The 12,106-nt window shown below is 43.8% G+C and overlaps 1 protein-coding gene across 3 annotated transcripts in view; it reads right to left on the reverse strand.

The window, feature by feature from the left end:
• Positions 1-12,106, reverse strand: part of Utrn (utrophin) — a 528,929-nt gene that overhangs the window by 351,274 nt on the left and 165,549 nt on the right. For all 3 annotated transcript variants that reach the window (XM_057761785.1, XM_057761787.1, XM_057761786.1), the window contains 5 exons: positions 10,578-10,701; positions 8,703-8,790; positions 2,556-2,797; positions 1,831-2,011; positions 209-354 (listed from right to left, as the gene is read on the reverse strand). In XM_057761785.1, the coding sequence (XP_057617768.1) occupies positions 209-354; positions 1,831-2,011; positions 2,556-2,797; positions 8,703-8,790; positions 10,578-10,701 (781 nt within the window). The remainder of the gene's footprint in view (positions 1-208; positions 355-1,830; positions 2,012-2,555; positions 2,798-8,702; positions 8,791-10,577; positions 10,702-12,106) is intronic.

Consider the following 12,106-nt stretch of genomic DNA (forward strand, 5'->3'; position numbering starts at 1 on the left):
CCTGTCTCTGCCTCCCTAGTGCTGGGATTAAAGGCATGCACCACCACCGCCAGGGAACAAAAACATTATTTTAAATCTGCCACTTTTATAATAAAATTTTAATAATTTGTAAAGACTTAATCAAAAATGGCCATTTTTTTAATCACTGAAAAACCACTTCAAATGCCTACCATGACCATCAGACAGAGAGTTCTCACACACAGCTTACCTTTTTCTCTTGCAGGGCCTGCTCCACCGTTGTGAGATCATTAAGGGAGTCCAGAGATGTCTGAGCTTTTTTTTCTGACTCACTTAGCATCTCTTTCAGTGTGTTCAATGTGTCCAAGTACACAGGTCCAGGTTGGCTCTTCAGTTCTGATGAGTTAAACACACTTACTCAGGAAAAACAACATAGAACCTAATCCTGTTACTGTCTGCAGCATTATTCTTTTGTGTATAATAAAAAGATTCCAATAGATAATAAATTAGACCCCACGATTACAATTGAAAAGAATCCCTTTTGGTTAATAAAATAGGTCATCCCTCTGGCATTTCAAACAGACAGGCTGTGGCTTCATTCCTCTGGAGGCGGAGGTTGGAAATATTAACTCGTTATCATTTTTCTTCATTTGATCATGCTGAAATGTCTCGATGAAGCTTGAAGGACAACGTTCCTTTTGTCTCCCACAATTTCCCCTTCCACAACTGCTACACAAAGAATAAAAGGCAGCCCAGATCCCCCTACCAGCCTTCCTGAAATCCCATGAATATACACAAACTATATGGAAACCCTACAGACAGGAAGAACCAGGAATGGCTGGCAACAGCCAGCTAGCACAGCCTAGCCATCCACGGCTCTGTAAAAATCCCAAACAATCAGCATTTGTGAGGAGGAAGTGAGGTGGATGTGAAGCCCCAAGAGGTGAGACCAATTAGCAGCATGAGTTAAACTGCCTGCCACTGATCCTTGTCCTGAATCGAAAGCCTGGCGTGCCAGCCGGCTGAGAAAGGAGTCTTGTCTAGTATTTATGTCACACTGTAAGCTAACTGATTTCCATGAGCGGAATGCATGAAGTCTGAATGCACCATTAACATAAAGGCGCCATGACACGTTTGTCTAACACATATGCATTCCTAATGTCGGTGCACAATGTGCAGGAAATATAGTAGAGGTGGCAGACACAGCACTGAGTACACACAGCCCACAACAATCCAATGCAACCGCTGAAGAAACACACAACAGGATACACAAGCTTTCAAATCCTTCCCCGACAAAATTTTAATCCAATTTTTCCAATTCCAACTTCTTAGATTTTGCTCAAATTCTGGGAGAGCGAAGAGATTTCTTTTTCAAGGAATGGGCGGTGCTGCAAAAAAAAACCCTAACCACTGGGAGCAAATAGAAATTGGCGATGCTTTTGCTTGGTCTGATTAGGTCCAAGCAAAGTTGTTTCTTCCCAAAAAATCTCCGTAAGGGGAGGAGTGCAAACCAAGTGCCTAGCATGCACGAGGTCCTGGATGTCAACACAGCACCACAAAAGGAAAACGAAAATCTTCCAGAAGTCGTTACATTTAATTGACACAATTTTCCAGCATGTGATGTTGCCTATTTATAAACAAGTGAGAGCTCAGGAAATAGTCTGGTGGACTGAGACCTCGAGCCACACAGGTGCAGAGGAGAAAAACAGGTGCAGAAACTCCGATATGCAGAAAGTTTAAATATTGGGAGTAATTTTTAGATTATGGCAAAGTGAGAGAGGAGACACGGACACAGAGTGAGAGAGAGAGAGAGACAGACAGAGAGATGCACAGAGACAGAAGACGTGACTGCACTCCAAAGCCGTGGTTTACCGTTCTCAAGTTGCTGCTGGCATTCCTCTAAAGCCTTCTGCACAGCCTGGTAGTGACTCCAAAGGTCATCGAAACCCTGCTGGACAAAACCTGGGACAGAGGGCTGAGACTTCAGGGCTGAACAGCTTGCACGCAGTGTCTCAATTCTGGGGTGAAGGCCAAGGAGATCTGTCAGTTCCCTCTAAGGGAGAGAAAATACGATCACTTCACTCCATGAAGATGAAAATCCCCAGAGAAAGCTATAGAGAAAATGAACATGGAGCTCATGATACAAGATCCATTCTCTCCTACACTCTGCTCTCTCCCCTGATTGTAAAATCTTTTGCCTTTTACAAAATACAGCTTCTTGGGCTACAGACAGCTCAGTGGGTGTGAGCACTTGCTATGCAATCCTGCAGACCTGAGTTTGGATCCCCAGCACCCATGTAAAAATGAGGGTATTGCCTTGTGTTACAACCCTTGTGTTATGAGAAAGAGGACAGCTGGAGCTTACTAGACAGCAGCATCCAGGTTCATGAGAGACTGCATCTCAGAGGAATAAGGGAGAGTGTGGTAGGGCAGGATACCTAATGTCCTCTGTTGTCTTCTGGCTTTCACAAGCAGAGATGGGCACTCATGTGTGCAAACACACATGTCTTTCACCACACACATTGAATGACATATCCTCTTTACATGTGAGACTCAGCATGGAAAGGCTCTATGCCAAAGGCTGTTTAGTCTCCTACCTGGCAAGAATCCTTTAAGCTTGGCAAGGGCTGTTGTGGTGATTCGGAAAAGGGTGTATTCCTCAGCCACTCTTCCTTTGCCTTGATGGTCTTTTCGAGGGCATCAAGTTGCTTAAAATAAGCATTTATATCGTCCTGAAGCTGGATCTTCCTTCCCAGATCTTCCAGCTGCTGAGATAGCAACTTCCACTCTGATGAAACCCTCTCCAGAACATCATTTATTTCCTCAGTCGAAAGGCCCTCTACACAAACAGAAAAGTCCAAGTACATCAGAGCAGACACTTCATCTAGCGATACCAAGGTTGTTTAGAATCAGTCTACACACTCTAACGCAGTGAAAGACGCGGCAACATACAATGCTCATTCCCTTAGGTCCCTTCTAATGGAACTAAAACTCGCAATGATCCGCTTATAAATGATTGGATGTCCTTTAATTCCTTGTCCTAAGGGAAGTAGGGAGCACTGAAAGAGCCGCTCAAGAGTGGTGTGACTATCTCACAGAGCAACAGCCAGTTCCTCTCCCATAGAATCCATGTTTCCATCTGTGACACCCTAACACTCTAATAAGCCTCTAATCTGATGTAGGCAAATAGACTAAGACGCCTGAATTTGTGCAGAGCTAGAAAACAAAGCAGACAGCTAGCAAAACTCAGAGCTGGCTCAAGTCTATAGTAACAAAAGATGCAGAAATACAAAACCAGGACCCACTCTCAAGAAGTATCAACAAGCCGACTGAACATGCTAAACATATAAATAAACATGAAAAATGTCAAAATAATGACAAAGGCAGCTCAAAAATGCTATCATTTGTATTACACTAATCTCATAAGTTTTTACATTTATCCACTTATTTTGTGTTGGGCTGCCCACATGCCAAGGCATGCCCATGGAGGGCAGAGGCCCATCTGCTGGAATTGGTTTTCTTTCCACCATGTGGTTTCCAGGAAAGGAACTCAGTTTACCCACTGAGCTATCCTTTTTTAGTCACTGAAACTCTTAAATTTTTTTCTCAAATTTTAGAATGGTACACAGTGGTTTTAGAAATGGCTTTTTAAAATTACCTATAACAATAGGTCTTTCCATATCTTTTCTGGTGCTATAAAAACCATCAAATCTTTTTTTTTTTTTTTTTTTTTTTTGGTTTTTCGAGACAGGGTTTCTCTGTGGCTTTGGAGCCTGTCCTGGAACTAGCTCTGTAGACCAGGCTGGTCTTGAACTCACAGAGATCCGCCTGCCTCTGCCTCCCAAGTGCTGGGATTAAAGGCGTGCGCCACCATCGCCCGGCCCATCAAATCTTTTTAAAATGAGTATGAGAAGATACAGGAAAGCGGCAACGGGATCTTTCTATTTGGCAGACATCTGTACTGAAAAGACAGATTCAGCATCTTCAGGATGTGAGTAGGAGGGCAATAAATGAGTCTTCTTTATAAACACATATGATCAAAATCCACAGTAATGAAAATGCAGCTTAAAAGGGAAATGTCATGGGAAACAAGAAGTCACTCCCGTTTCGTGTTTCCCCAACAATGTGGAGAAAGCTGTGTGTCACACTACGTCCCCTAGAAGTCAAAAACACAAACATGCATGCCGTGGATGAAAGTACCACCCACGTCAGCTGCTGAAGTGCACTCCCACCATCAAGCTGGTAACAGAACAATAAACCTAAGCGAGGTATGCACACCACAGCCCTTGGGCACGTCTCACTGTTACAGAGTCATGGACTAGAAAAAAGTCACCATTTTTCTTGACAACTGTGTGACCGATGGTGATGAAAGCTGTGTTTTAGCGTGGTGACTTCTCTTCTGGTAGATGCTAGCAGAGGAACATCAGCCACTGCTGGTTTTGTTTGGGGGTTTTTGTTTTGTTTTGGTTTAGTTTGGTTTGGTTTTTGTTTGTTTATTTGATTGGTTGGTTGGTTGGTTGGTTGGTTGAGGTACTTTGGGTTTTTTGGCAGTTGTTTGAGTGCTATATACCTACGTATGTGGGCAGACATATGTGTGTGTGTGCATCAACACTCACAAGCACACATGCTCATACACATGAAAGCATGTTCACATGAAGGCTTCTGGAAGGGTCTTTCTTCATCACTCTCTACCTTTCATATTGAAAAAAGGTGTCCTGAGCTCAGAACTGATCCATTGGGTTGGTCTAGCTAGCCTGCATGATCTAAGGACCCCTGTCTCTGCCTCCAGAGTGCTGGGTTGGCTGCCAAACAACAGCATGTATGGGTGGGTTCAGGGGATCCAAACTCCAAGGCTAACACTTGCAAGGCAAGTACTTCAGCCACTGAGCCATCTCCCCCACCCCAGCCCCTTTATTTTTATGTCAGGGCAAGTGATATCAAACGAGAAAGAAAAGTAAGCTGGGAAATAACGTTTCTGAGAGGGAAATTAGCACCGTTCCTCTAAAAGCCGATGAGAGACCATCACTACGGCACTAGGGTAGCTGAAGAAATCTCCCCTATGTGATGAGACATGAGACCCTTTTTCAAAATAATTATAGTGACAATAAGGGTTTGGAGGGATGGTAGTTAAAAACACTCAATGGTCCTGCAGAGGATCCAGGCTCGGCTTCAGCACCCACATGATGGCTCACAACAGACTATAACTCAAGTTCTAAGGAACCCATCTCCCTCTTCTAGCCTCAGTAAGTTCTGGGCACACACATGGAGAAAATACATTCATGCTGGACAACACTCAGACACATAAATAAAATAAATTATAAAGAAAAATTTAATCCAAAAGCAGTAGTAGCAAAACAACTCATGTATACAAGCAAAAGGAAAAAGTTAACGATTTAAAACTACTGGTTTAAAGATTTTGTCTAACTAATCTACAACATCGTGTCGTGGTTGTTTAACTTTGGCCGAGGCAGAAGCAGACACAAAATCTTACAAAGATAGGCAAAGGGATCCCATAGCTCCCTGGGCAGAAGCTGGACATCATATAACGTGCTATGAAACCCTGCTTAAACTGATATGAATGTTCGTAAATTCCTACTGTAAGCATTCCTTCTGTTGCTTACTTTCCTGTAAATACAAATGTGAGGGAAGGGACATCCTAACTCCCCAAATGATGCTCCTGGAGTCTCATTGCTGCTGTCAGCAGGAGGACTGTCAGTAAACTAGACAAGCAGCTGCCCTCACGCAGCCTCAGCTGCATGGAAAGCCCCACAGGTGCCTAAGGAGAGTCCGTGACAGTCATGGTTGCAGCAGAAGCCCAGCTCCTGAAGGTGTAGCACCAACCCAACCCCGAGAGCTTCAATCTTTGCATTAACATTTTGCTAGCACATCCTTCAGCGAACACTAAATATAACACTGCAACCATTTCCAAACAGGCCAGAGCCCAGTGGTCCCAAAGCAATGCTAGGGACAGTTACGCAGCAAAGGAGGCAATATTACACTTGGTATAAATGAAAAATTTTAAGTTGTGGGTTTGCTGTGATTGGTACAAACACCCTTTCTCTGGCTGCATGAGTGGACTGTTTGGCTCACTGAGTGAGCTAGCTAGTCTGTTTTCCCTGGTGTTGCAACATTAGGCCCAATAAAAGGCTTCTCCGGAGTGGTCTTTTCTTGCCAACTTTCAGACAGATGGGTTGAACAAGTGCCAGGAAGGCAGAAGCAACAGACACTGTGGAGACGACATCAGTGAGATCAAAGCAGTCAGATCTGAACAGGGAGGTAGTAGGGGAAGGGGCCAGACTGGTTGCCAAATAGCTTTAGAAAAGGCAGGGTAGAACATTTGGCTGGTGTGTGCAAAGCCCTTTTCACAACCCCTCGTATGGAGGTGGGGTTCAGGGAAGGAGTTGGGAAAGGGGGAGAGGGGAACTGGGGAAAAGAAGGAAGGATGGAGGAAGGAAACACAGAACTGAGCAGTCCTGGGAAGCTAAACCTCAAAAGAAGCAAGGAAGTCATCTGTTTGACACCTAAAGAAGAGATAGACCAGCGCAACTGGCAGAACAAGTTGCCAAAATGACAGAGAAGCCAACTGTATACACAGCTGCAAAATAGGCAGGGCCTCTACTGACAGCCACGGAAGGGCAGAGTTAGCCATGTCCTAAGACTCCCCCACAACACCGACCACAGACAAAGCCACAAGCAGCAACTGAGATGTGTGAAAGAACAGACAGGGCAGGCACAAGAGGAGAGGTGGAAGCAAACCGAAGGCAAGAGAGGGTGGAGAGTTGAGTTTGGTAGAAAGCCTGAAAAGAAACTGCGAGCTATGGTCCCCGGAACAGATCCAGAAAGCCAAGTCTTTAGAGCCAAGATTCTCAGCCACTATGGGCACAGAAGCCATAACATTGGCCACTGCCAACGGCTGAGGAATTCCTAGAGCTTGTGCCCACTGACAAGGTACAAAGCCAGCCACTTTCTAGGGCTGAAGAGTCCCCACTTCCTAGCCTACACACGCAATAACAACTCTATGCTTGTAGAAGAACCCCACTGTGGGAAGTCTGCACAAGAGCTTTTACACTAGAGGGCACTACCCGCTATTGGTCCTGCCTGCTGAAGCCAGACACTGCTGTCCCATGTGAAGAGATGCCAGAGCTGCCTGCAGGAGACTAACACGCCCCTTGCTTATCCATGAATTACACACACGCGGAGCGAAGGCCCCGGCCAGCTGACTGGCAACGTGAGTATTTTTAGAACAAGGAGCAGGTGCACAGGAAATGTGGCGGGTGGTGCCCTCCCTCTAGAGTTCTCAAGAAAGGAGGTTCTGCAATAAGTCCAGTCAGTCCGACTGGCCCTTGCATATGCGCTAGCATTGGCATGGACCCACTACAGTGGCTGAGCATGTAACCCTCACCGGAGTGAAAATCCCACCCCCCTGTCTTTGACTTTCTCAGCTTATCACCTCTTTTCTTAAGAGGCGGGAAGGAAGGTCCACCCCACCGCAAGGAAATATCTATATGCCAAACTTAACAGCCATAGCAAAACCAAATACTAATTCTAGGTTTCTCTATGTCTAGGCAAGACTTTAATGTGGGGTGGGGTCTTTAGTGATTGCAAAAATTTCAAATACAACGGTCTGAGAGCTGGCCGAGAGGATGGGAGCGCCGCCCATGGGGCCTGAGGTCGTCGGTTCGAGTCCTGGCTGTGTGTCTGTTGTGTGTGCTTGTGACAAGTGCGCATGCGTAATTAATGGGTGGGGGAGCCGGGCGGTGGTGGCGCACGCCTTTAATCCCAGCACTCGGGAGGCAGAGGCAGGCGGATCTCTGTGAGTTCGAGACCAGCCTGGTCTACAAGAGCTAGTTCTAGGACAGGCTCCAAAACCACAGAGAAACCCTGTCTCGGGGGGGGGGGGGGGGGATTTCAAATACACGTGACACAAAATTTAAGTAGAAAATATTTCTAGAGTACATAATGTGATCCTCTAACAATGACCAAAAATTAAACATTAGTGAGTGTCCTAATTAGCTTTAACACCCCCATTTGACACACCATTGTATCTTCTGAAAGGAAAACCTCAACTGAGGAATTATCTACACCACACTGGCCAGGAAGTACACTATGGGGGGATTGTCTTGATTGTTAAAAGATGTGGGCAACACTATTCCCTAGAGAAGTGGTCCTGGGCTTTACACACCTGGCAGCTAGCAGGCTGCATCCTCCGTGGCTTCTGCTCCTGCCCGTGTTCCCACCCCGACCTCCCTCAATAGTAAACTGTGTGTGACAGCTAAGTGGAAAGAAACCCCTTTGTCCCAAGCTGCTTTGGGAAGTGGTGTTTGTCGCATCGACAGAATGAAGCTAGAACAGCATAAGGCAGCTTCATATCTAAGATGTTACCCGCATAAAATTTTTCCTCGTCTAGATTAAAAAAAATTCAGAGTATGTAACCCTTAAGGTGAGGTTTTAAAATCCTGTGCACCGTTGGATTTTAATTGCTCTGCTGAGGTTTTCCCGGCTTCTGGTTTTCTAACCCCGCCCCCATGCGGGAGCAGAATGACTTTGATTTTATCTGTTTTTAATAAAAAGCTTCAATATAAGATTTTAGGGTTTTTTTCAAGAAGTTCTGCTGACTCAAAAAAATTGAAAACCAGCTTTTTTTCTTTGGAGCTTTTTCTATTAAATGTTTTATGTGTTAAACTGCAAATATCAAGCGTAGCCTTCTAAAAACTCTAAAAGGAAGAAGCCCCGCAGGGTCTCACCTTTTCCCATCTGATCCAGAAGGGTTTGTCCAGTTTGCTTCAGCTCGTCAAGTCGGGGAATTCTTTCTGTCTGTTCTTTTTCTAATCCCTGGAAATAAAGCACAAATATAAAATACTGATAACTTCCTCTCAATATAATGTTGGGATCATTTTAAAATCTCGTGTTTAGCGCCCTCTTAATTTTTCTTTAGGTATTTTCAAAGTTTACCTACAAAGTCCTACAATGAAGAAACTAAGAAATTCCTGGCCACTCTCTAACTCTCTGAGAATTAATAAATCTGAAAAAGGAAATCTCAGAACCAATAATTACAGTGACTATACACTTTAGATTCTTTTAGAAGGAGAAATTATATACTCTGTAATTACGAGTTACTATCAAGAGGAAATCATTAAAATTAGTATTTTGGGTCTACGATAATCATCCACAAACAGTTTATTATATACCGTAAGAATAAAGGTTTGGGCACGCACCATTTTTGTTGTTTTGTTTTGTTTTGTTGGTTTTTCGAGATAGAACTATCTCTTGTAGAGCTAGTTCAGGCTGGCTTTGAACTCAGAGATCCACCTACCTCTGCCTCCAGAGTGCTGGGATTAAAGGCACTAAAACCATCAGGTCTCAGGCACACACCTTTAACCTCGGCACTATAAAGGCAGAGGAAAGAGTTCCTCTGAACTCTATGAGTTCAAAGCTAGCCTGGTCTACAGGATTAGACAAAACTATATAGTAAGAACCTGTCTCAAACAAAATGAAACAGGGGTGGGAGAAAGAGAGAAGAAAAGAATGGTTTGGGGACAAAGGAACTTGACTATAGCTATGACAGAGGTCACCAAGGAGAAGCCAGAGAACAAGAAATGATTTTGAGCCTCAGTTTTATTTGCTGACATTATAGATGGTCATGGTCTAATCCTAACTCAGGTGTGAACACACCATATTTCACATGCAATTGTAAAGTAATGGCAATATGCTTCATAGGCCACACTAAAGTGTTCTTATCATAGTACAGTTGCTATCAGTATCTGTCTGTGGAGAATGCCAGACACCAAAATCTGAGATGGCTCAAGCTTTTTAGGTAAAACAGTGTACTGTTTGCATATAGCTGCCTCTACCCTCTTGAACATTCAAGTCATCTCCAGTTTGCTTAAAACACCCAACAAGATGCAAACATAAGCTAAGCAGGGGCTACGCAGTGGTTGGTGCATTGGGGAAAGTGAGGAGAGCTATATGTGTCTAACTCAGATACAACCTTCCTAGGACTCCCTCCCTGGTACCTGAGCAAGACAGAAAGCTGCAATTCTCTAACAAGGATGTTAGCCTGGGATAAGGGGCTGCAAAAGGGTTGAGAGGGGCAGCAGGGTACGAGCACACTTTATTCACACAGACTCTCTGTAATGTTTGGTGTGCAATAAAAACAAGTTTTGTTTCCGGTAACTTTCTCGAAACCCTTTTCCCGATATTTTTAATCCATTAAATGGCTCCACGGATTCAATGATGAATTCTAGCCTATTTTTAAAAGCTATCTTGTTTAAAGAGAATATATTGAGAAAATTTGAATACACCAAATGCTTTGTTGTATACAAAGGCAAAATTTCTGTGGAACGACACAAAGTCCTACATAGCTAGGTGCCAGACTATGTAGATCTAAACATTCAAAGGCAGAAATGATGACTGTATGTACAGCTCATTGATTCAGGAGGAAAAAGGAAGAAAAATTCCTCCTACATGTGGGAATCTGATGTATAGTGTGACGCCCTCAAATCCATCTGTAGCTACATTGATTTCACGGAAGCTTCTAGACAATGCCACCTCTCTAGGCCAATAAGAAAATTGTCGCAATGGATTATTTTCTTTCCAAGCATGTTTATTTTATATTTTACCTTCAATTGCTTCTTCATTCCCGAAGTCTCCTGCAACTTCTTATACTCTTTCACCTCTGTGTTCTGAACGGCGCTCTTTGATTTCGAAATCCAGTTCAGCAGCTCGGCACTTACAGCATCAAACCTGGTTCAAGACGGAGACATTAGGCTCTGCCACTGGCTTCTTCACTGATGCCTTAGCCCAGTAAGGGACAGCCTGAATACCCACCAGGCGTGTGTTATCAAACACTGCCCAAAGAGAGCAGCCACCACAACAGTATCTCACGTTTACAATTAAAAGTGAGCACACTACAGGGTTAATAGAGTAATAATGAACTTTTTTCTTTTTGTTTTTTGGTTTTTTTTTTTTTTTACTTAATTGAGAATCATTTGTACCTTTATAAGCTATTGCTGATAACAAAAAACCATATTTCATGAGATGGTCACAGAAAAGAACAATGACAAACCTTTCTAAAATTGTTTTTATACAATATGTAGTTAGCTCGACCTAACTTAGCCTTCAAGAAGCTTCAGGTCATCAGGAAGCAATGAAAAGTGACAGGTCATAACAAAAAGAATTTGCTAGTTAATAATTGCAGCACTTCAGAGGATTGACTCCTCACCCATCCAGGGACAAGATGGTCTCAGGGCATAACAGTGGTTGTACGCTCTCCCTGTGAAGGGAAGATAAAGGAAAGGGGGGTCATACTCTGCAAGCTGCAAACAGGTGTGTCTGGGACAGTGAGAGCTGTGAGGTAAGGCTAATTAGAAAAGAGCCAAAAATCACAGGTGCCAGTTACTGGAAGGCCATGGCTGATGTATTAGGGACTTCAACAAACAGCAATAAAGGGTGTTGAGCACAGAACTGATAAGACTCTGTTCATAGGGTCCTGTTCACTGCTGGGACGGAACCAGATGCTTCAAAGAAAAGGCTGCCAAAGAAGGCCGAGGAACCCAAGAGAGCGGCAATAAGAGAAGGAAGAACAGGCAGGTTGAACACGGAATGCAGAGGCAGGTGAAAAGCCCAGAGAGGAAGGTGACCAGCCCTCAGCCAAGCCTTTCAGGTAAGTCACTAACACAAAGAATCCTCACAACACCCTATGAAAACAAAACACTCTTTTTCCTTTTTTTTTTCCGTTTTTTTTTTTTTTTTTGAGACAGGGTCTCTCTGTGTAGCTCTGGCTGTCTTGAAAATGGCACTGTAGACTAGGCTGACCTTGAACTCATGGAGATCCACCTGCCTCTGCCTCCCGACTACTCGGGATTAAAGGCCTGTGCCACAATCGCCCAACGAAAACACACTTTTGATCATTCCTGTTAGAGTGGAAGCAATAGAGCTCAGAAAAGTTTTAAATAACTGCCCACACCAATAAATAAATCAAACAAAGATAGTCCATGTAGCCAGTCCCCTCACCCCAGCGAGTATCAATATCACAAACAGGAAAAGATGGATTTGATGATGACGCTGGGAAGCATCCCTTAATGTGTTTCTCGTAGATTCTGAATAATTGCCCCTTCACTAAGGTAAGTTTTCTGTATGTGGTTTTTAA

This window comes from Chionomys nivalis, chromosome 2 (assembly GCF_950005125.1).
Source record: "Chionomys nivalis chromosome 2, mChiNiv1.1, whole genome shotgun sequence".
NCBI lineage: Eukaryota > Metazoa > Chordata > Mammalia > Rodentia > Cricetidae > Chionomys > Chionomys nivalis.